Here is a 26100-nt window from a genome sequence, read left to right as displayed (position 1 = left end):
GAGCGCTTCCGTTCATCGCCGTGTCGCCGCGGCTCCCGGAACTCCTCTGTGTCTCTGACGTCATGTTGCTTAGCAACATGACGCTTTCTCTCACACCCCTCTGATGACGGTTACGCTCCTGCCCTTTAAATCTCGGCGGGAGATCTGAATCTGGGCCCGTTTGTTTGTTTCCCTGGATTGTGAGTACCATATCAGTTTTATTCTTCTGTGTACCGACTTCTGCCTGCCTGACCAAGCCTCTTGCCTAATCCCTACTTGCTGATATTTGGACATTGACTTCTGCCTGCCTGACCTTGCCTGTAGCTATTACCCTTTTGCTGACACTTGGATGCCGACTTCTGCTTGCCTGACCCTGTCTTTTGCCTATACCTTTTGCTGATATTTGGATGCCGACTTCTGCCTGCCTGACCTTGCTTTGGCCTTTACCTTTAAACCTATTCTTTGTTAAACAAGACCTGCTTAAAGGGACATTTTACTTTTACAAGCTGCAAAAGAGAACTTTGCCTTTCTGTTTGTTATACACCTGCTTAAAAGGGACATTTACTTTTACAAGCTGCAAAAGAGAACTTTGCCTTTCTGTTTGTTATACACCTGCTTAAAAGGGACATTTACTTTTACAAGCTGCAAAAGAGAACTTTGCCTTTCTGTTTGTTATAAACCTGCTTAAAGGGACATTATACTTTTACAAGCTGCAAAAGAGAACTTTGCCTTTCTGTTTGTTATACACCTGCTTAAAAGGGACATTTACTTTTACAAGCTGCAAAAGAGAACTTTGCCTTTCTGTTTGTTATAAACCTGCTTAAAGGGACATTATACTTTTACAAGCTGCAAAAGAGAACTTTTCCTTTGTTTTACAAGCCTGCTAAAGAGGACCTTTTTCAGAAGCTTCAAAGTAAGAGCATTTCCTTTTTGTTCTTTGTACTACTTAAAGGGACGTTTTATCCTTTGTGGCTTTCCTGCATTCTGGAACAATATTCATTTTTGTTATCTTCTAATCTGCTTCCTGAGTGGGTCACGTCCTGGATATTTCTCAGTGTGCTAGCGTGTGCTTTCAATTCACGCTAGCAGTTGGGTTACATCCCGGATTGATTCCAGAGCGGCTGACAGTATGTGTGTGAGTGTGTATGTATATTTTTATATATATATATGTGTGTATGAGTGTGTGTGTGTGATTGTGTATGTATATTTATATATGTATGTGTGTTAATATGTGTGTGTGTATGTGTTAATATGTGTGTGTATGTATGTGTGTGTGTGTGTGTGTCACAGTAGACCAGCACTATATACCGTTGTTTAACTGGGATCATTTGAATGAGCAAAATGAATGATTAAATAAATTGTACTTTATTCACTAAAATAGGCAAACACACAGAAGTACACAATACAGAAAGAACACACTCACTTTAGGTACAGGAGAAAAACTACCTTGTTCTATCAGCCACAGTAGAATCCAGGTAAATACAAATAGTCCTCTTGCACAGTCTTGTTATAGTCCCTTAGAGAGCTCTTGGGTAATCGACCCCTGTATAGTTCAGGCAACTTGGAATAACTCTCTCTTTTTTCCCACACAAAGTGGTTTTGAAAACTGCCCATCTCTCTTGTCAGCTCACAACACGCCCCCTAGCGATGATCTTAGCAACCAATCGTAACCCAGCACGCACAGGGGCATCACTGTTAACTGCTGTCAGTGCCACCCCCTGATCACCTGCTGAGATTGTAGTCAGTCTGGCTGAGGATGTACAAATGCCAGATCTGAGGGTAATAGATGGACCAGATACCACTTTTGTCCCTAGAAGATTTACTGCCATGAGTAATTAACTCTCTGCTATGAAGCAGCCTGCTCAGATGTGTAAATCAGTCTTCTAAGCAGAGACTGTGAAAATCTTTCTTTGTACAGTGACATAATTTGTACAAATAGCAATACACCACTGTGATTGACTTACATGCATGAGAGGCAGCCCCAAAACACAGAATAAGGGAAACCATGTGAGCCCAACCCCCATCAGTGAGCCTGGGCACCCACTCTTCCGTCACAATGTGTGTATGTTAATATGTGTGTATAGATTTATTAGGTTAATAAATAGTTTAAATAGATAGTTTGCGTTGTGGGGCATTGCGGATTAGGGGTTAATAGTTTAAATAGATAGTTTGCGTTGTGGGGGCATGGCGGTTTATAGGTTAATAGATTTTTTAGACGTTGTGATGTTGGGGGAGTGGCGGTTAGAGGTGTTTTGACATGTCGGGTTAGATTTCAATGGGAAAAAGGTCTCAAAGAGCACCTTTTTCGTGTTTTACACCTAGTTGAGCTGGGTGTTATTTTTGTTAATGTGTCGGCAGCCTCCGACAGTGTATTTAAGGTTTGCGCGGGCATTGGAAACCAGGTATAGTTTAAAGATTAGCGGCTTTCTATACTTTGTATGGGACATGATAATTTTTTCGGCAGCTGGAGTCCGGTTGCCGAAATTGGGTTATAAGGGGCCGTTGGAAGCAGTCGGTGAGTGATATTGCTTCTGACAGCATATTTATCGGTTTGCGAGTGCACGCCAACAGAATTACGCCTCGATGGAAACAAGCTAGATAGATAGTTTGCATTGTGGGGCGTTGCGGATTAGGAGTTAATAGTTTAAATAGATAGTTTGCGTTGTGGGGGATAGCGGTTTAGGGGTTAATAACTTTGATAGATACTTTGCGGTATGGGGGTTGGCGGATTAGGGGTTAATACATTAGTTATTGCGGTTGGGGGGTTGCGGTTGAGAGGTAGATATCACGCATGCGTTAGGTGTTTGATTTTATTCTAACAGCGAGCGACGGGTAAAATATATGATGACGCACTTGTATGCGACTCCGTATATGCGATCGAGTGTAGTGTAAGGTCGGGTTACCATAGTAACCTATTAATGTTTTAGAAATCCGGTGGAAGCGTTAACACAACGCTAACTTACACCCACACGAAAAGAGCGACCACTCGCAAAGCGGAAACCTTTTCAATAGAAACCTGGTACTAAAATGGAGCCGTAAATTACTTTTAGCTTCAGTAGCTTACGGCTCCATTTTTAACAGCTCAATGGAAGCGAGCTCTGAGTAAGGGCAAAGAACGCAGCAACACTGGCTCCTCAGAGACACTGCAGAAAATGTTTCACTAAAAAAAATCTCATTGCGGAAAATGAAAAGAAGTTCTGCCTCTGGGTAGTGTGTACTTATGTATTTATGTGTTTATATGTCTATATATGTATAGATACTGTATATTTTTATGTGTCTATAAATACATACAGTACATACACATATACAGGTAAATACATATGTACACACCTATATATATATATATATATATAGTCTTAGAAAGCATGATAAGAATTAATTACTGCGGTGTGAGACCAGCAGCCAAGCGGTCAAGGAACTGAATGTGACAAATTAATGTATTGACAGCTGTCATATAAGTATTTCATACACCAAGGGCTAGATTATAAGTGGCGCAGTATTTTATTTTTTTCATAAGCAAAACTCTGCTAGGATTTTCATTTTTGCGCTTGTCAGGTTGCTTTCATATTACAGGTTCCAAAAAAACCTAACTTCAGTTTTCGTTTGTGCGTGCAGCTATTCCCCCATAGAGATCACTGGAGAATCAAAAGTGAAAAAAAAACTAACACCCGAGATCGCGCAAACTCCATCACATTTTCTCATTCCCCATAGAAGTCAATAGAGAAAAAAAAATTGTTGTAAAAAAAGCAAACACCCATTGTACAAACAACATTGCAAATTCACATTTCAAATGTAAAAAATTTACGGGAAATACATTGTTAAAATCTTTATTAAATATGATTACATAAATATGTTTTATCATGATTTTATCTGCTTAATAGCAAAGGGCTATAATGCACTTATATATATATATATATATATATGTATATATGTTTATATATGTGTACATATATATTAATGGATTGATATGTCTATATATGACTGTAAATACATATATACACATATAAATACATTAATATATAAGTACACATATAAATACATCTTTACAAATGTATCTGTATGTGTCTTAATGTTAAAGACATTTGCCTGCCTTTTTTTCTAACACCAGAGATTTCATATCTTTGAGCCCTTATAACTTTTTTGTGCAATATTTTTTTAAGAATTATTATGAGACATTGTTATTATGAATTATTTTTTAAGTATTTTGTGCAACGTTTTTGTTTTGGAAAATAGTTAACCACAGCTCTGAGATCGCAGTAAGGATAGAAGTAGCAATCGCGATTTCGCTCAACTAGTAATATCCGCTAAATTAAAATGGCTCACAAAAACACGATTGCGCTAGTGCAAAACGGCTTGCGCCTCACTTGTGATCTAGCCCTAAGTGACTAAATTACAGAATGTCTAGAGCTGAGATTGCTAGGACATAAATTTATATTTCTCTTATTAAGTGTATCCAGTCCACGGATCATCCATTACTTGTGGGATATTCTCCTTCCCAACAGGAAGTTGCAAGAGGATCACCCACAGCAGAGCTGCTATATAGCTCCTCCCCTCACTGCCATACCCAGTCATTCTCTTGCAACTCTCAACTAAGATGGAGGTCGTAAGAGGACTGTGGTGTTTTATACTTAGTTTATTTCTTCAATCAAAAGTTTGTTATTTTTAAATGGTACCGGAGTGTACTGTTTATCTCAGGCAGTATTTAGAAGAAGAATCTGCCTGCGTTTTCTATGATCTTAGCAGAAGTAACTAAGATCCTTTGCTGTTCTCACATATTCTGAGGAGTGAGGTAACTTCAGAGGGGGAATAGCGTGCAGGTTTTCCTGCAATAAGGTATGTGCAGTTAAAATATTTTTCTAGGGATGGAATTTGCTAGAAAATGCTGCTGATACCGAAGTAATGTAAGTAAAGCCTTAAATGCAGTGATAGCGACTGGTATCAGGCTTATTAATAGAGATACATACTCTTATAAAAGTGTATTTTAAAACGCTTGCTGGCATGTTTAATCGTTTTTTACATATGTTTGGTGATAAAACTTATTGGGGCCTAGTTTTTTCCACATGGCTGGCTTGAATTTTGCCTAGAAACAGTTCCCTGAGGCTTCCCACTGTTGTAATATGAGTGGGAGGGGCCTATTTTGGCGTTTTTTTGCACAGCAAAAATTACAGACACAGACATCCAGCTTCTTCCTGCATGATCCAGGACTTCTCTGAAGGGCTCAAAAGGCTTCAAAAGTCGTATTGAGGGAGGTAAAAAGCCACAGTAGAGCTGTGGCAGTTGTTGTGACTGTTTAAAAAACGTTTTTGTCATTTGTTATTCCGTTTTTGGTATTAAGGGGTTAATCATCCATTTGCAAGTGGGTGCAATGCTCTGCTAACTTATTACATACACTGTAAAAATTTTGTTAGTGTAACTGCATTTTTTCACTGTTATTCCAAAATTTGGGAAAATTTGTGTTTCTTAAAGGCGCAGTAACGTTTTTTATATTGCTTGTAAACTTGTTTTAAAGTGTTTTCCAAGCTTGCTAGTCTCATTGCTAGTCTGTTTAAACATGTCTGACACAGAGGAACCTACTTGTTCATTATGTTTGAAAGCCATGGTGGAGCCCCATAGGAGAATGTGTACTAAATGTATTGATTTCACCTTAAACAGTAAAGATCAGCCTTTATCTATAAAAGAATTATCACCAGAGGGTTCTGTCGAGGGGGAAGTTATGCCGACTAACTCTCCCCACGTGTCAGACCCTTCACCTCCCGCTCAGGGGACGCACGCTAATATGGCGCCAATTACATCAGGGACGCCCATAGCGATTACCTTGCAGGACATGGCTGCAATCATGAATAATACCCTGTCAGAGGTATTATCTAGATTGCCTGAATTAAGAGGCAAGCGCGATAGCTCTGGGGTTAGGAGAGATACAGAGCGCGCAAATGCTGTTAGAGCCATGTCTGATACTGCGTCACAGTATGCAGAACATGAGGACGGAGAGCTTCAGTCTGTGGGTGACATCTCTGACTCGGGGAAATCTGATTCAGAGATTTCTAATTTTAAATTTAAGCTTGAGAACCTCCGTGTATTGCTTGGGGAGGTATTAGCTGCTCTGAATGACTGTAACACAGTTGCAATTCCAGAGAAATTGTGTAGGATACTATGTGGTGCCGGTGTGTACTGACGTTTTTCCTATACCTAAAAGGCTTACAGAAATTATTAGCAAGGAGTGGGATAGACCTGGTGTGCCCTTTTCCCCACCTCCTATATTTAGAAAAATGTTTCCAATAGACGCCACTACACGGGACTTATGGCAGACGGTCCCTGAGGTGGAGGGAGCAGTTTCTACTTTAGCAAAGCGTACCACTATCCCGGTTGAGGACAGTTGTGCTTTTTCAGATCCAATGGATAAAAAATTGGAGGGTTACCTTAAGAAAATGTTTATTCAACAAGGTTTTATTTTACAGCCCCTTGCATGCATTGCGCCTGTCACTGCTGCGGCGGCATTCTGGTTTGAGGCCCTGGAAGAGGCCATCCAGACAGCTCCATTGAATGAAATTATTGACAAGCTTAGAACGCTTAAGCTAGCTAACTCATTTGTTTCTGATGCCATTGTTCATTTGACTAAACTAACGGCTAAGAATTCCGGATTCGCCATCCAGGCGCGTAGGGCGCTATGGCTTAAATCCTGGTCAGCTGACGTGACTTCAAAGTCTAAATTACTCAACATTCCTTTCAAGGGGCAGACCTTATTCGGGCCTGGCTTGAAGGAAATTATTGCTGACATTACTGGAGGCAAGGGTCATACCCTTCCTCAGGACAGGGCCAAATCAAAGGCCAAACAGTCTAATTTTCGTGCCTTTCGAAATTTCAAGGCAGGAGCAGCATCAACTTCCTCCGCTTCAAAACAAGAGGGAACTGTTGCTCATTCCAGACAGGCCTGGAAACCTAACCAGTCCTGGAACAAGGGCAAGCAGGCCAGAAAGCCTGCTGCTGCCCCCAAGACAGCATGAAGGAACGGCCCCCTATACGGAAACGGATCTAGTGGGGGGCAGACTTTCTCTCTTCGCCCAGGCGTGGGCAAGAGATGTTCAGGATCCCTGGGCATTGGAGATCATATCTCAGGGATATCTTCTGGACGTCAAAGCTTCTCCTCCACAAGGGAGATTTCATCTTTCAAGGTTATCAGCAAACCAGATAAAGAGGCATTCCTAAGCTGTGTGCAAGACCTCCTAGTAATGGGAGTGATCCATCCAGTTCCACGGACGGAACAAGGACAGGGATTTTATTCAAATCTGTTTATGCTTCCCAAGAAAGAGGGAACCTTCAGACCAATCTTGGATCTAAAGATCTTAAACAAATTCCTCAGAGTTCCATCATTCAAAATGGAAACTATTCGGACCATCCTACCCATGATCCAAGAGGGTCAGTACATAACCACAGTGGACTTAAAGGATGCCTACCTTCACATACCGATTCACAAAGATCATCATCGGTTCCTGAGGTTTGCCTTTCTAGACAGGCATTACCAATTTGTAGCTCTTCCCTTCGGGTTGGCCACTGCCCCGAGAATTTTTACAAAGGTTCTGGGCTCACTTCTGGCGGTTCTAAGACCGCGAGGCATAGCGGTGGCTCCGTATCTAGACGACATCCTGATACAGGCGTCAAGCTTTCAAATTGCCAAGTCTCATACAGAGATAGTTCTGGCATTTCTGAGGTCGCATGGGTGGAAAGTGAACGTGGAAAAGAGTTCTCTATCACCACTCACAAGAGTCTCCTTCCTAGGGACTCTTATAGATTCTGTAGAGATGAAAATTTACCTGACGGAGTCCAGGTTATCAAAACTTCTAAATGCTTGCCGTGTCCTTCATTCCATTCCACGCCCGTCAGTGGCTCAGTGCATGGAAGTAATCGGCTTAATGATAGCGGCAATGGACATAGTGCCATTTGCGCGCCTGCATCTCAGACCGTTGCAATTATGCATGCTAAGTCAGTGGAATGGGGATTACTCAGATTTGTCCCCTCTACTAAATCTGGATCAAGAGACCAGAGATTCTCTTCTCTGGTGGCTTTCTCGGGTCCATCTGTCCAAGGGTATGACCTTTCGCAGGCCAGATTGGACGATTGTAACAACAGATGCCAGCCTTCTAGGTTGGGGCGCAGTCTGGAACTCCCTGAAGGCTCAGGGATCGTGGACTCAGGAGGAGAAACTCCTCCCAATAAATATTCTGGAGTTAAGAGCATTATTCAATGCTCTTCTAGCTTGGCCTCAGTTAGCAACACTGAGGTTCATCAGATTTCAGTCGGACAACATCACGACTATGGCTTACATCAACCATCAAGGGGGAACCAGGAGTTCCCTAGCGATGTTAGAAGTCTCAAAGATAATTTGCTGGGCAGAGTCTCACTCTTGCCACCTCTCAGCGATCCACATCCCAGGCGTAGAGAACTGGGAGGCGGATTTTCTAAGTCAAAAGAATAGGTGGCGCAAGTGAATGCTGTTCTGACTAATAATGGTTCAAAATGTATTTCAGATTCCTTGTGTGTCTGATAATGTTCTCACCTTACATAGGCTGTATTGAAATTTCAAGTGTAAATGGTGTCTCTCCAGGACAATAAAGCTTCTAGATTCAAATTCTATAGTTTAAATATATATATATTTATTGAATAAAAGATTCTTGTTTCTTAAATGAACGATTCTTATATATGAGATCAAAATAATGATGATCTATTCACAAGTGATAATCAGTTGACAATTTAAAACATTTGGTAAAATATAAAATATGATAGTACAATATTAAAAACACCGGTGTTCTTCATAAACAAAAAACTATAAAAACTCAAATTGAGATAATATAAGCAAGCAGGTGTACTCAGAAGATAAAACCAAAAAATAAACAGAGGAGACTCATGTACCTCTAAGCGTATGACTATCAAAAAACATATATAAATGCATATATGAGTATATGAACCATATGTCTGGTATCCGTTAAACTAGCGTATATATATACTTCACAGATGTATAAGGGTTAAGCAAGTATTATACAGTTCCTTGTTGCTTAATGCTCTGGCAAAACATGGGGTGGTTATCCTTCCGTCAAAAATATATTTGAGCCAATGTATATTGAAACAAATGTGGCAAAATGTAGCCAGTAATATGTAGCAGCAGTGTTATTTCTTAGATTTCAGCGTCTCTGTTTTTTGATCAGAGGTAGGTTTACATACGGTTTTTAGCTTGGTGTAGCGATTCCTTCCTTAAAAACAGTGCACTGTTGACGTCTTCCCTCTGCTGTGCAGAAAAAGCCGGTGGAGTACTAAGTCCCTTAGCCTCCGTTTACCAGCTGTGTTGGTAGTTGTTTTCCTTAGATTCGTTGTTTACCCAGTAATGGGCCTTGATGATATTCTTATGAGCTCCGGTCACAACTTGCTTCTTTCTTTGTGAGTGTATAACCCAGACCCGGTCTTTATTTTCACCGGTCTCCTTGCTGTTATCACAGCTGACAAAGTTCTCCTCTGGAGCTGAGTTGTTTTGGCTCACTTCTTAATTTCAAGTGATCAGGTTTCTACGCGTTTCGGCGTTCTGCCTTTCTCAAGTCTTGAGAAAGGCAGAACGCCGAAACGCGTAGAAACCTGATCACTTGAAATTAAGAAGTGAGCCAAAACAACTCAGCTCCAGAGGAGAACTTTGTCAGCTGTGATAACAGCAAGGAGACCGGTGAAAATAAAGACCGGGTCTGGGTTATACACTCACAAAGAAAGAAGCAAGTTGTGACCGGAGCTCATAAGAATATCATCAAGGCCCATTACTGGGTAAACAACGAATCTAAGGAAAACAACTACCAACACAGCTGGTAAACGGAGGCTAAGGGACTTAGTACTCCACCGGCTTTTTCTGCACAGCAGAGGGAAGACGTCAACAGTGCACTGTTTTTAAGGAAGGAATCGCTACACCAAGCTAAAAACCGTATGTAAACCTACCTCTGATCAAAAAACAGAGACGCTGAAATCTAAGAAATAACACTGCTGCTACATATTACTGGCTACATTTTGCCACATTTGTTTCAATATACATTGGCTCAAATATATTTTTGACGGAAGGATAACCACCCCATGTTTTGCCAGAGCATTAAGCAACAAGGAACTGTATAATACTTGCTTAACCCTTATACATCTGTGAAGTATATATATACGCTAGTTTAACGGATACCAGACATATGGTTCATATACTCATATATGCATTTATATATGTTTTTTGATAGTCATACGCTTAGAGGTACATGAGTCTCCTCTGTTTATTTTTTGGTTTTATCTTCTGAGTACACCTGCTTGCTTATATTATCTCAATTTGAGTTTTTATAGTTTTTTGTTTATGAAGAACACCAGTGTTTTTAATATTGTACTATCATATTTTATATTTTACCAAATGTTTTAAATTGTCAACTGATTATCACTTGTGAATAGATCATCATTATTTTGATCTCATATATAAGAATCGTTCATTTAAGAAACAAGAATCTTTTATTCAATAAATATATATATATTTAAACTATAGAATTTGAATCTAGAAGCTTTATTGTCCTGGAGAGACACCATTTACACTTGAAATTTCAATACAGCCTATGTAAGGTGAGAACATTATCAGACACACAAGGAATCTGAAATACATTTTGAACCATTATTAGTCAGAACAGCATTCACTTGCGCCACCTATTCTTTTGACCTATTGTACACAAAACCGTTGGGATAGTTTTTTAAGGTGAGCATAGTTCTGCCCGACTGAATAGGCAATCACTATCATATACTGGATTTTCTAAGTCGTCAGACTTTTCATCCGGGGGAGTGGGAACTCCATCCGGAGGTGTTTGCTCAACTGGGCAAACCAGAACTGGATCTCATGGCGTCTCGCCAGAACGCCAAGCTTCCTTGTTACGGATCCAGGTCCAGGGACCCGAGAGCAATGCTGATAGATGCTCTAGCAGCTCCTTGGTTCTTCAACCTGGCCTATGTGTTTCCACCGTTTCCTCTGCTCCCTCGACTGATTGCCAAAATCAAACAGGAGAGAGCATCAGTGATTCTGATAGCGCCTGCGTGGCCACGCAGGACCTGGTATGCAGACCTAGTGGACATGTCATCTCTTCCACCATGGACTCTGCCTCTGAGGCAGGACCTTCTAATACAAGGTCCTTTCAATCATCCAAATCTAATTTCTCTGAGACTGACTGCATGGAGATTGAACGCTTGATTCTATCAAGGCGTGGCTTCTCCGAGTCAGTCATTGATACCTTAATACAGGCTCGGAAGCCTGTCACCAGGAAAATCTACCATAAGATATGGCGTAAATATCTTTATTAGTGTGAATCCAAGAGTTACTCATGGAGTAAGGTTAGGATTCCTAGGATATTGTCCTTTCTCCAAGAGGGTTTGGACAAAGGCTTATCAGCTAGTTCTTTAAAAGGACAGATCTCTGCTCTGTCTATTCTTTTGCACAAGCGTCTGGCAGAAGTTCCAGACGTCCAGGCATTTTGTCAGGCTTTGGTTAGGATTAAGCCTGTGTTTAAAACTGTTGCTCCCCCGTGGAGCTTAAACTTGGTTCTTAAAGTTCTTCAGGGAGTTCCGTTTGAACCCCTTCATTCCATTGATATTAAACTTTTATCTTGGAAAGTTCTGTTTTTGATGGCTATTTCCTCGGCTCAAAGAGTCTCTGAGTTATCTGCCTTACATTGTGATTCTCCTTATCTGATTTTTCATTCAGACAAGGTAGTTCTGCGTACCAAACCTGGGTTTTTACCTAAGGTGGTTTCTAACAGGAATATCAATCAAGAGATTGTTGTTCCATCATTGTGTCCTAATCCTTCTTCAAAGAAGGAACGTCTTTTGCATAATCTGGACGTAGTCCGTGCCTTGATGTTTTACTTACAGGCTACTAAAGATTTTCGCCAAACATCTGCCCTGTTTGTCGTTTACTCTGGACAGAGGAGAGGTCAAAAAGCTTCGGCAACCTCTCTCTCCTTTTGGTTTCGGAGCATAATATGCTTAGCCTATGAGACTGCTGGACAGCAGCCCCCTGAAAGGATTACAGCTCATTCTACTAGAGCTGTGGCTTCCACCTGGGCCTTTAAAAATGAGGCCTCTGTTGAACAGATTTGCAAGGCTGCGACTTGGTCTTCGCTTCACACCTTTTCAAAATTTTACAAATTTGACACTTTTGCTTCTTCGGAGGCTGTTTTTGGGAGAAAGGTTCTACAGGCAGTGGTTCCTTCCGTTTAAGTTCCTGCCTTGTCCCTCCCATCATCCGTGTACTTTAGCTTTGGTATTGGTATCCCACAAGTAATGGATGATCCGTGGACTGGATACACTTAACAAGAGAAAACATAATTTATTCTTACCTGATTAATTTATTTCTCTTGTAGTGTATCCAGTCCACGGCCCGCCCTGTCCTTTTAAGGCAGGTCTAAATTTTAATTAAACTACAGTCACCACTGCACCCTATGGTTTCTCCTTTCTCGTCTTGTTTCGGTCAAATGACTGGATATGGCAGTGAGGGGAGGAGCTATATAGCAGCTCTGCTGTGGGTGATCCTCTTGCAACTTCCTGTTGGGAAGGAGAATATCCCACAAGTAATGGATGATCCGTGGACTGGATACACTACAAGAGAAATAAATTTATCAGGTAAGCATAAATTATGTTTTTATTTGTTTTATAAACTAAAGACAAATGTCTAATACCCATCACTTCTTATAACAGAACAAGATGATGAACCAGACCATGAGGAAGATAAAGACGAGACTGGAGTTGTCACCATAGAGAAAAGGCAATTGGCATCAAAGAAAGCTGAATTAAGCTCTTGTTCACAGCGATCCCAACTTCACCGCAGCCCGGCTTTAAAGAGATGTCACGTATGCAATGATCAGCACAATTATGCTGCAACTCCCTCTACCAAAGCCGATTACCCTTCCTCAAAAAGGACACGGTTAGAAAGCAAGACTAGAGTCCTTGATAAGGTCAGTAACCACAGTAAATGCACAAGCCCAAGGACGCCAGGCCAGAAAAGGTCATATAACACAAGGTTAGAAAGCAAGACTAGAGTCCTCGATCATATGAGCAACCACAGTAAATGTACAAGCTCAAGGACACCAGGCCAGAAAAGGTCACATAACGCAAGGTTAGAAAGCAATACTAGAGTACTCGATAAGATCAGCAACCACAGTAAATGCACAAGCCCAAGGACACCAGGCCAGAAAAGGTCACATAACACAAGGTTAGAAAGCAAGACTAGAGTCCTCGATCAGATGAGCAACCACAGTAAATGTACAAGCTCAAGGACACTAGGCCAGAAAAGATCACATAACGCAAGGTTAGAAAGCAATACTAGAGTACTCGATAAGATCAGCAACCACAGTAAATGCAAAAGCCCAAGGACACCAAGTCAGAAAAGGTCACACAACGTCTTGGAGAGAAAAAGAAGGAAAGAACTTAGGTTGAGTTTCATTGCTCTCCGTGACCAGATACCAGAAATAGCACACAACGAGAAAGCATCAACACTTGTAATCCTTAAAAAAGCAACAGAATATATTCTGTCAAAGCGGGAAGATGAGCGATGGCTGTCAAAGCGGGAAGATGAGCGATGGTTTTCAAGAGAAGTAGACAAACTGAGAATGAGAAATAAACAACTAAAACAAAAACTGAATCAGCTAAGGAAATTTGGTATTTAAACTAGAACTTACCCAAAAGACTTATGATGTGATTGTTGTCTCGTGTTGGAGACTTTAAGACATAATGATGTGATTGTTGTCTCATGTTGGAGACTTTAAGAATTAATGATGTGATTGTTGTCTCATGTTGGAGTCCTTAAGACTTAAAGATGTGATTGTTTTCTCATGTTGGAGACCTTAAGACTTAATGATGTCATTCTTTTCTCATGTTGGAGACCTTTGGAATTTTGTAGACAATGGACAATATTACACACAAGGATTCCAAACTACACAACCTTGTCATTGTCTCAATATTTTGTGCCAGCACCTTAAACTGCCTCAATACTGTGGGAAATACGTGATGATGACATTTTATTCAGTGTTTTCACCAATTCCTTTGTTTTATAAATCTTTGTATTTAAAGGGCCATGATACCCATATGTTTAAACACTTGAAAGTGATGCATCATAGCTGTAAAAGCTGACTAGAAAATATCACCTGAACATCTCTATGTAAAAAAGGAAGATATTTTACCTCTAAATGTCATAAGTATTCACAACACATTATAAAGGACTTTAAGCAGCAAATCAGTATGTCTGTCCCGGTACAGGCAAGGGAGTGAGCCTCATGCACACTCGTGTTATTTCCCTATTCAATTTAAGGAAGTTTACTATGAAATCTCATGAGAGTTAAGTGAAATCTCATGAGATCACAGTAAAAGAGTTCATGACCTCAGCACTGCTGATGCTGATTGGCTGCTGTCTTCCTTTTTTGGACAGTAACTGAAAGATAACATTTTTACACAGCACTTACTCTGGTGAGCTGAGGAAGTTGTGAGGTAAAATATCTTCGTTTTTTACATAGAGATGTTCAGGTGATATTTTTCTGTCAGCTTTTTACAGTTATGCTGCATCACTTTCAAGTGATTTAACATATGAGTATTATGTCCCTTTAAAATGTTTATTTTTCTTACAAACAAGTTCCTAAAGTTTTTTGCTACAAGTATATAGTATATACTGTTTGTATTGTGTGTAATATCTTTAATACATCTTTACAGAAATTGTATTCACTTTTCTAACAATCATAGTAACACACGCAGATCACATTCACCTCCTGCCATGGATCATTTATTACTTATTTCAGTGTTCATTACCAGACTTTTTTACTTATCTAGAATTTTACCTTATTGAGAAGTGGACATAATAAATAGTAACAATATGCTGTATAGGATAAGCTTCAGAGAATAAGTCTCTTGTCTAATACCTGAATAGCTTGTGATTAAGAACTAAATTTACATTTCTCTACCGTGCATATAAATAATGTTACCATGAGCATATGTGTATATGTTATATAGCTCTCATTATGTGCACAGTTATGTAATATAAGGATAGCTGTACCAGATATAAAAGTTTTCTTACCTTACAAGTATTACCTTTCTCTTTAGTGCTGTAGTTTTATTTAAAAACACATCACAGGCCTGATAAAAACGACTTTTCATATTTGGAGATATGACCGTGTGTGAGAGTTTTTTTCTCTGTTTATTTTAATATGAATTTAGCGGCTTTGGTGAAAAGACAGCCTTTAAGTGAATGTCAATTTTGATGCTAAAGTGCCTGGATTTTAATTTTTTTATTAAAAACAGGGGCACTTCAATTCATCAAAATTTACATTTCACTCCTGTTGAGAAAAAAAAACTTACCTTTTAATCGTCACAGCAGCTCCAACTTCCTCCACCCGTCACAAAGCCTCTTCCATGAGGAATCCGGCTTCCTCCAATCATGGCATTGAATCAGACACTGATTCCCCGGGGGGGAAGCCGTGATTGGAGGATGACCTATCCATCATTTCTGACAACAGAAATGGCTTGCGACGAGCGGAGGAAGCTGGAGCTGCTGTGAAGATTAAAAGGTAAGTTTTTTTCACAACAGGAGTGAAATGTACATATTGATGAATTAAAGTGCCCCTGTTTTTAACCGAATTTTTAAAAACCGGGCACTTTAGCATCAAAATTGACATTCACTTTAAAGGGACAGTAAACGTCCTTTAACAGTTATGTAATAATAGCGTAAGGACAAAGGCATTTATTTAAATGGCGCAGTGGGGTTTATTGTTTAATCACGGCTCATCCAATTGTGCGGTCAACTAAATGTAGCGCCCTCCTGCACTGTTTAAAGCTAGCGGCTGCTTTACCCAACACAGGAGATCGCTACATTTAGTTAAACAGCGCGATCAGGCGTGCTGTGATTAAACAGGGAACCCCATTGCACAATTACACTAAATGTACTCTGGCTATCCGTATGTTACATAATTGTTAAGGGTCATTTACTGTCCCTTTAAAGCTGTCTTTATGCCAAAGACCACTTAATTTATACTAAAATGAACATAAAAAACAATAGCTTTCCCACACGTCTTGTGGACAGGATCATATCTCCAAATATAAAAAGTAGTTTTTATCAGGCACCAGGGGTAGTATCACTCTATCTTTTTATTTAAATAAAAACACTCATAAGTATGTTACAATATAATCTCTGCTACGAGGGACAACAAAGTGTTAAGTGTTAAATTTCCCCCTCTCCTGCTACAACCTAAAGACAATATGAAAGTTGTTTTTTTTTTGTTTTGTTTTTTATATATTTTTATTGAGGTTATACAAAGGAAATATATACAGATTACCACAGTACATAAGATAAAAATTGCAATAAAACAAAAAACAAAGTTAATACGTGAAATCTTCATAAATAACAGAAACAGGTAAACTTCTGGAACCTCAGTTTTATATATTTTCCTTAAATAGTTTCCTCACTGGTCACAATAGATCACTCTTGGACCTACACAAGACTTAAATGATCAAGCGGAGGAAAATTAGTATCTGAAGTGGTCACTTTTGGACCAGAATAATGATAAAAAAATTAGCAACTGATATAATTAATGAAGTGAATTGGTAATGAAATAATAATAAATGAATGCTTTGAAAAGGACACTGATGTGGGAACCATTGCAACTATTGACCTTAACTTAAACAACTAGGGTAAGGCTTGAATGTGGATGTCACAAGGAGAGGGTGGCAACTTCATAAAATAGCAGAAGACTATCTCAAAGGTAGTAAGTGGGAAGCTATCGGCACAACTATTCTAATGTATAGAAGCTTCCCTATGTCTATATATATATATAGAGAGAGAGAGAGAAAAGTAATTTTAGGGACATAGGGGAGTGTTGGAGGTCAGGACTGCACACTAACTAATAAAGTGGCCATTGTCTATTCTTAGTAAAGTTAATATATATTTGAGCAAAATGGGTTCAACTCTGCTCTTCACAAAATCCTAGTCAAATAACAAGACAAGTACAGGACAAGGTAGAACAGTATGTCTTATGTGTATATAAACTAAGGTGAAGCATTTATAGTACTCAGACATGAACAGCCAGTGAAAACCAAAAGGTCTAGCTGGCCTAATGGGACGTCTAGGTATAAATATACTAAGCACAACACACCTTAACTGCTAACCATAATAGATCCAGCATTGTAAGTTAACATGAACATTTTAAAACTCAAAAAATAGGATGACTGAAATAATGGACATGCAGATGACAGAGAATACATAACGTTAAGCAAAAAATAGAATTATTAACGTGGGTTTCCTATAACCATTATTTATATCTCAGATATACAGTCATCATGAATAGGAAACTGAATTATAGATATAGATTGGCATACTGAACCGCAAACAGTAAAAGTAAAGATTCTAAGCTAGCTAAAGAGCCATGTAGGCACCTGGTTACAAACTAATAACTACGATTCCTTATAAGATATTGCGTCAACACCCCATTACAGGTTCGGCTTGTATAGAAACAACTCAGATATGGAGTCTGCATGAGCCTAAAAGTTTATTCGCTCCCATCATGATCTGTCCTAAACAGTAATGGAAGTTCACTTACAAATGTCCAGCTACGAGTCTTGAGCGTTAGCACTCGCGTCTCATCTGAACTATGTTACTGTTCCTGAGAAGCACTCATTGGGTTATGTGCCAAAATGTTCTCCACTCGTTATCTCTCCGGTATCAGAAGAGAAGAGATAGTAGTCATTAAGAGGTCTATAGCGAAAGAATAGCTGTCCTCCAGGCTAGAGCAGGTAGATTAATTGAAGTGAGGCAGTCCCAGTGTTGTGCCGTGCATGGTTTCTTTCCTCGCACTCAACCCATACCGTGCCGATCAGCCCTTTTCCCCCTAAGTGCTATAGGGAAGTGGTGTGTTGTCTGAGGTCCAGAGAACGCAGGTTGTCGGGAGCCAGGCTTAACTTGAGGAGTGGAAGTTGGCCCGCAATCATTCTGTGTCACTGTTTTAAAAATGGTAGTATCAGGAAGCAAGGATTGATGGTGTTGGCCAGTTATGGAGGAAAGTGGGTCAGAGAATCCTAGGACAGTGCCGTTCGGCACTAATAGCAGTGTCCGGTCCTGTTTCCCCTCAGAGGCTCCATTTGCCACCCCACCATCACTCATAAAAGCACATACCTCAGTTTTCTTTGCGGCGGCTGCCTCAAGATTACTCGGAGCAGGCTGAGGCTGAGCTGGGGGCGCAAGTAGCTCCGTGCTATAGGTTTGATCTCCAGGGTTCCTAGGGTCAGCCAAGATAGGAGTGCAGGTAGGCAACAATTTTCCGTAAACCATTGTCACTGGGGTCTGTGTTACAGCCAGAGGGGCAGCCCCGTGACCAGGTTGCGCTCCTGAACTCTTAGCGGGTGTTTAGGTAGAGTCTGAGATTGCTCGATCTGTGGCTGCCTGTAACAGAGTAAAGCACATAGGTCTCTCTCCAAACTTCTGAAATGGTCTCATAGGAGCCTGTGCATCTGAGCTTCCCATCTAATAACCGCTTCCATTTGTTCACTAGAAGTCAGAAATGTTAGCTGCAGAAAGTCATTTAAGCCAGCACCTTTTAACAATCGAAGGTTCCCCCTTAAAATGCAGAAAGGGCAGTCTAAATCTGACTGCTATACCCCATAGACTGGGGGGGGGGGTGTTAAAACCTCGTGGTAAGACCGCCACCTGAGGTCTCAACGGTCCAGATCTGGGACTAGTATTCATAAATCCTGAATGTTTTATATCGTTCGACTCAGGAGACCGTAAGCCAAGTGAATCTGGAGGTTATATTTAGATAGCAATCAGGGTAGGCTCGGTAACCGGCGGGTTATAGAGATCGTACTAAGAGCCGCAGATATTGCGACCAAACATGGCAGCTGCCTAGACACGCCCCGCGACAATATGAAAGTTAAAGGGATATTTTATTGTTGTACTAAAAAAGCACTAATCAGTGAGTTATACTTAATAAAAATTATTGAATAATTGATATTTGTATTGTTCATCATTTTTAAAGGATTTTACTAAAATTATTAACCCTTTATCTGCCACACCCCAACATCGCTGCAACTATATTAGTTATTAACCCCTATTCTGCCGCTCCCGATATCGCCACCACTTAAATAAAGCTATTAACCCCTAAACATTTGGCCTCCCACATCACTGCCACTAAATAAAACTATTAACCCCTAAACCGCCAGCCCCCCACATCGCAACAACCTAAATTAAATTATTAACCCCTAACCCTAATGTAATAGTTATATTGTAGCTAGCTTATGTTTTATTTTTATTTCACAGGTAAGTTTGTATTTATTTTAACTAGGTAGACTAGTTAGTAAATATTTATTAACTATTTACTAACTACCTAGTTAAAATAAATACAAATTTACCTGTAAAATAAAACCTAAGCTACCTTACACTAAAACCATTAAAAAAACATTACAAAAAATAAAAAACACTAAAATCTCAAAAAATAAAAAAACCTAACATTACAAAAAAAAAATTATCCAAAAAATAAATATTATTCCTATTCTAATACCCTTTAAAAAAAACAAAACCGCCCCAAAATAAAAAAAATCCTAATCTAGAATAAACTACCAAGGACCCTTAAAAGGTCCTTTTGGGGGGCCCTTAAAGGGCCTTTTGTAAGGCATTGCCCTGAGATAAACAGCTCTTTTGCTCCCAAAAAATACAAACATCCCTACACTATACAAACCCCCACCCCACAAACTACCAAGGGCCCTCAAAAGGGCCTTTTGGGGGGGTCCTTAAAAGGGCCTTTTGTAGGGCATTGCCCTAAGTTTTTGCTAAAAAAAAAACTAATATACATTAAACAAAATATCAAAAATAAAAAAAATATTCCTATTCTAATACCCATAAAAAAAACACCCCAAAATAAAAAACCTAATCTAGAATAAAATACCAATGACCCTTAAAAGGGCCTTTTGTAGGGCATTGCCCTAAAGATATCAGCTCTTTTAGTGAAAAAAATTACAAAAAAACTATCTAAAAAACCTAAGATACCCATTGCCCTGAAATGGGCATTTGTATGGGCATTGCCCTTAAAATGGCATTTAACTCTTTTACTGCCCAGACCCTAAACTAAAAAATAAAACCCACCCAATAAACCTTTAAAAAAAAGTCTAACACTAAGCCCCTGACGATCCACTTACAGTTTTTGAAGTCCCGCTTGAATGATTCTTCATCCAGACGGCCTCTTCAATCTTCATCCCGGCGGCGACGTCCTGATGTAAGCGGTGAGAAGTCTTCATCCAGACGGCCTCTTCAATCTTCATCCAGGCTGCATCTTCTATCTTGATCCCGGAGGCACGGAGCGGGTCCATCCTGAAGACATCTGGCGAATCAGCCAATAGGATTTAAGCAGCTCTCATTCTATTGGTTAATTCGAATTAGCCAATAGAATGAGAGCTGCTTAAATCCTATTTGCTGATTTGAATAGCCAATAGGATTTTAGCAGCCCTAATTCCCATTGGCTGATTCAAATATTTTAGCCAATAGGAATGCAAGGGATGCCATCTTGAATCGCGTACCTTGCATTGAAGATCCAGTGTACGGCGGCGACTGTATGAAGAGGATGCTCCGCACCGGATGTCTTCAGGATGGACCCGTTCCAACGGGATCAAGATAGAAGATGCCGCCTGGATGAAGATTGAAGAGGTCACCTGGATGAAGACTACTCGCCACTTACATCAGGACGTCGCCGCTGGGATGAAGCTTGAAGAGGCCGCCTGGATGAAGACTTCGCCGGGATGAAGATCTTTCAAGCGGGACTTCAAAAACTGTAAGTGGATCGTCAGGGGCTTAGTGTTAGACTTTTTTAAGGGTTTATTGGGTGGGTTTTATTTTTTAGTTTAGGGTCTGGGCAGTAAAAGAGCTAAATGCCCTTTTAAGGGCAATGCATATACAAATGCCCTTTTTAGGGCAATGGGTAGCTTAGGTTTTTTAGAATTAGGTTTTTTATTTTGAGGGGTTGGTTGGGTGGTGGGTTTTACTGTTGGTGGGGGGTCTTTGTGGGGGGGGTTTTACAGGTAAAAGCTGATATCTTAGGGGCAATGCCCCACAAAAGGCCCTTTTAAGGGCCATTGGTATATTATTGTAGGCTAGGGTTTTTTTTATTTTGGGTGGGATTTTTTTTAGTGCTATTAGATTAGGTGTAATTCTTTTTTATTTTTGATAATTTTGTTTTTTATTTTTTGTAACTTAGTAATTTTTTTTTGTAATTAGATAGTTTGTAATGTTTTTTAATGTGTAGTTTAGTTTAATTTAATTGGTAGTTAAATATTAGTTTAATTGTTAGTTTAAACTTGTTTTTTTTTAAGATGACAGGTACATTTTAATTTAAGATAGGTAAATTGTAATTTTAATATAAAGTTAGGGTGGCGTTAGGTTTAGGGGTTACTAGTTTAAATTAGTTTAATGCGATGTGGGGGGCTTTCAGTTTAGGGGTTAATAGTTTTATTTAGTATATTTCGTTGTGGGGGCTTTCGGTTTAGGGGTTAATAGATTTATTATAGTGGCTTGCGGTTTAGAGCTTTATAACTAGTATAGCGGGGGCGATGTGGGCAGACGGCAGATTAGCTGTTAATTATATTTAAATAGTGTTTGTGATGCAGGAGGACGGCGGTTTAGGGGTTAATAACTTTAGTATAGTGGTAACTATGTCGGGGAGCGGCGAAATAGGGGTTAATAAAAAAAATTGTGTTGGTGATGTCTGGAGCAGTAGATTAGTGGTTAATACATTTAAAATAGTGTTTGCGATGCGGGAGGGCCTCGGTTTAGGGGTTTATAGGTAGTTTATGGGTGTTAGTGTACTTTTTAACACTTTAGTTATGTGTTTTATGTTACAGCTTTGTAGCATAACACTCATAACTACTGACTTTAGATGGCGGTACGGATCTTGTCATTCTAGGCTGTAACTCTCGCTTTTTAGCCTCACCGCAAAACTCATAATACCGGCGCTATGGGAATCCCATTAAAAAACATCATTTTTAAGAGTGCGGTACTGACGTTGTGGTACAGGCTAAAAGGCTTGCGTTACACCTATACCGACAAGACTTGTTATGGCTGCGTTAGGGAAAAAGATGCCTTATGGGCCACAACGCTGCTATTTGACTTATAACGTAAAACTCGTAATCTAGGTGATTATTATTTACAGCAGATGGGGCATATTTATCAATGTGCGAGTGTAGCGTATCATGTCCGCCGCACATCGATAAATGCCGACAGCATACACTCTCAGTATTTATCATTGCACCAGCAGTTAACTGCTGGTGCAATACCGCCCCCTGCAGATTCTCGGCCAATCAGCCGTTAGCAGGGGGTTTCAATCAATACGATCGTATTCAAGGGGCATCAAGCTCCATACGGAGATTGATAAATATGCCCCATAGTCATTACCTTGATCTGCCTATCAGATAAGGTGGTAAAAAGTAGGTACAAATACCACCTCTTCCTTAAGTCCATTTAAAAACATTGACTACTACTGCTTTTTTTAATAATATTCTTATTCTTGCTAACATTATAATTATTATTTACAGCTGTAGTCATTACCTTAAACTACCGATCAGAAGATGTGGTAAAGAACAAAAAAAATTTTTGAATGATATTCTAAATATTGTTACCAGAGCTGAGCTGGCTTCAGAGGATACACGTGCACTAACAGACACATGCACTAGCAGATACGTGCACTAATAGACAGGTGCACTAGCAGATACGTGCACTAGCAGACACATGGACTAGAAACTAAAAAGTTTCTTATCCACGCTCAGTAGAGGAGTTTGGTGGCAAATATCATGTGATGAAAAGACAGCTTAGGACTTAAAGGGACAGTCAACACCAGAATTTTTGTTGTTTAAAAAGAAAGATAATCCCTTTATTACCCATTCCCCAGTTTTGCATATCCAACACAGTTATAATAATACACGTTTTACCTCTGTAATTATCTTGTATCTAAGCCTCTGCTGACTGCCCCCTTATTTCAGTTCTTTTGACAGACATGCAGTTTAGCCAATCAGTGCTCACTCCTAGGTCACTTTACGTGCATGAGCTCAATGTTATCTATATGAAACGTGAACTAATGCCCTATAGTGGTCAAAATGTATTCAGATTGGAGGCAGTCTTCAAGGTCTAAGAAATTAGCATATGAACCTCCTAGGTTTAGCTTTCAACTAAGAATACAACAGAACAAAGCAAAATTGGTGATAAAAGTAAATTGGGAAGTTGTTTAAAATTGCATGCCCTATTTAAATCATGAAAGTTTTTTTTTGGACTTGACTGTCCCTTTAAGTTATCATCATGGCAGCTGCCTTCCTTTTCTATAGGTAGTGGCTACTCTGAGAGTTGCTAACTGCTCATTTTGCAAGAAAACAAGTCACTTGTTTACTTTGATTTCACACACACACACATATATATATATTACAGAAGAGCACTTTTATATCCCTTTAATGTATTTTATAGATGGGTACGTGGCCATCAATGGCTTAATGTGCTGCGGAACCTGTTGGCGCACTACAAATAACTGATAATAATAATATGAGTTAATAAATGTGTGTAGCCATGAATGTGTTAATGTGTGTAAAGATGTGTATGTGACTATGAATGGGTTAATGCATATATATATATATACATATACACAAATATGTGTGTGTGAGACTGAATGGGTTAATGTGTGTGTCTGTATATACTGTATATATATATATATATATATATACACACACATATGTGTGTGTGTGAGACTATAAATTGGTCAATGCGTTGTGCTGGTGCATTTGTATGTATGACTGTGTGTGTGCATGTGCCAGTATGTGTGTATTTCTCTTGTAAGGTGTATCCAGCCCACGGATCATCCATTACTTGTGGGATATTCTCCTTCCCAACAGGAAGCTGCAAGAGGATCACCCACAGCAGAGCTGTCTATATAGCTCCTCCCCTAACTGCCACCTACCAGTCATTCTCTTGCAGCTCTCGACAAGATAGGAAGTAGCTAGAGAGATGTGGTGAATTTATGTAGTTTATCTTCAATCAAAAGTTTATTATTTTCAAATGGTACCGGAGTTGTATTGTTTTAGCCTCAGGCAGAAAGTTGAAGAAGAGTCTGCCTGTGGTTTTTGATGATCTTAGCAGGTTGTAACTAAGATCCATAGCTGTTCTCACACATAACTGAAGAGATGAGGTAACTTCAGCTGGGGGAATGGCGTGCAGGGTCTCCTGCTATGAGGTATGTGCAGTTTAAATTTTTCTAGAGAAATGAATATGCTAGAAAATGCTGTTAATACCGGATTTATTTAAGGTAAGCCTGATTACAGTGATTTAATAACGACTAGTATCATGCTTGCTGTAAAAGGTAATATTCTTATTACTTTCTCACATTACTGAAAATAAGATAACGTTTGTTGGTAGTGTTTAAACGTTTTTTTTTTTCTACATATTGGTGATAAAACTTTTGGGGCCCAGTTTTTTCCACATGGTTGGCTAGATTTTGCCTAGGGATAGTTTTTATGGCCCTCTCACTGTGAGTACAGGTTGGGAGGGGCCTAATTTCAGGCCTAAATCGTGCAGTAGTTTTTGCAGCTTGAGACTTCCAGCTTCCCTGAAGGAGTCCCCTGAACACTTAGGACCTCTACAAAGGGTTTTTGTGCCTTCAAAAGTCGTTGTATGGGCAGGTAGGGCCACAGCAGAGCTGTGGCAGTTTGTTGTGACTGTTAAAAAAACGTTTATATCGTTTTTTTGATCCGGTTTTGAAACTAAGGGGTTAATCATCCATTTGCAAGTGGGTGCAATGCTCTGTTAGTCTATTATAGACACTGTAAAAATTTCGTAAGATTTACTGCTTTTTATCACTGTTTTTCAATTTCTGACAAAATTTGTTTCTCTTAAAGGCACAGTACCGTTTTTATTTTTTGCTTGTTTACATTTATCAAAGTGTTTTCCAAGCTTGCTGGTCTCATTGCTAGTCTGTTTAAACATGTCTGACATAGAGGAAACTCCTTGTTCATTATGTTTAGAAGCCATTGTGGAACCCCCTCTTAGAATGTGTACCAAATGTACTGATTTTACTTTAAGTTATAAAGATCATATTCTGTCTTTAAAAGATTTATCACCAGAGGAAATTGACAAGGGGGAAGTTATGCCGACTAACTCGCCCCACGTGTCAGAACCTTTGACTCCCGCTCAAGTGGCGCCAAGTACATCTAGCGCGCCCATGGCGTTTACTTTACAAGACATGGCGGCAGTTATGGATCATACCCTTACAGCGGTATTGTCCAAACTACCAGGGTTACAAGGAAAGCGAGACAGCTCTGCGACTAGAAAAAATACAGAGCTCTCTGACGCTTTAGTAGCTATGTCTGATATCCCCTCACAATATGCAGAAGCTGAGGCAGGAAAGCTTCTTTCTGTGGGTGATTTTTCTGACTCAGGGAAGATGCTTCAACCTGATTCTGATATGTCTACATTTAAATTTAAGCTTGAACACCTCCGCGTGTTGCTCAGGGAGGTTTTAGCTACTCTGGATGACTGTGACACCATTATAGTGCCAGAGAAATTGTGTAGATTGGATAAATACTATGCAGTGCCTGTTTACACTGATGTTTTTCCAATACCTAAAAGGTTTTCAGAAATTATTACTAAGGAATGGGATAGACCAGGTGTACCGTTCTCTCCCCATCCTATTTTTAAGAAAATGTTTCCAATAGATGCCGCTACACAGGACTTATGGCAGACGGTCCCTAAGGTGGAGGGAGCAGTTTCTACCCTAGCTAAGCATACAACTATTCCCGTCGAGGACAGTTGTGCTTTCCTAGATCCAATGGATAAAAAGTTAGAGAGTTACCTTAAGAAAATGTTTATTCAACAAGGTTTTATTCTCCAGCCTCTTGCATGCATTGCCCCGGTCACTGCTGCTGCGGCCTTCTGGTTTGAGTCTCTGGAAGAGGCCTTACAGGTAGAAACTCCATTGGATGATATACTTGACAAGCTTAAAGCGCTTAAGCTAGCCAATTCATTTGTTTCTGACGCCGTTGTTCATTTAACAAAACTAACGGCTAAGAACTCAGGTTTTGCTATACAGGCGCGTA

The 26100-nt window shown here is 39.7% G+C and overlaps 1 protein-coding gene across 1 annotated transcript in view; it reads left to right on the top strand.

Annotated features, from left to right (window-relative positions):
* Nucleotides 1–13679, top strand: part of LOC128666712 (transcriptional regulator Myc-A-like) — a 34932-nt gene extending 21253 nt beyond the window's left edge. Inside the window, exons 2-3 of the mRNA XM_053721454.1 lie at nucleotides 12712–13033; nucleotides 13403–13679. Of these exons, the coding sequence (XP_053577429.1) occupies nucleotides 12712–13033; nucleotides 13403–13679 (599 nt within the window). The remainder of the gene's footprint in view (nucleotides 1–12711; nucleotides 13034–13402) is intronic.
* Nucleotides 13680–26100: the final 12421 nt, after the last annotated feature.

The sequence above is a fragment of the Bombina bombina genome, chromosome 7 (assembly GCF_027579735.1).
Source record: "Bombina bombina isolate aBomBom1 chromosome 7, aBomBom1.pri, whole genome shotgun sequence".
NCBI classification, from domain to species: domain Eukaryota; kingdom Metazoa; phylum Chordata; class Amphibia; order Anura; family Bombinatoridae; genus Bombina; species Bombina bombina.
The sequence above is the reverse complement of the archived record's forward strand: the minus strand, read 5'-3'. Positions and strand labels throughout refer to the sequence as shown.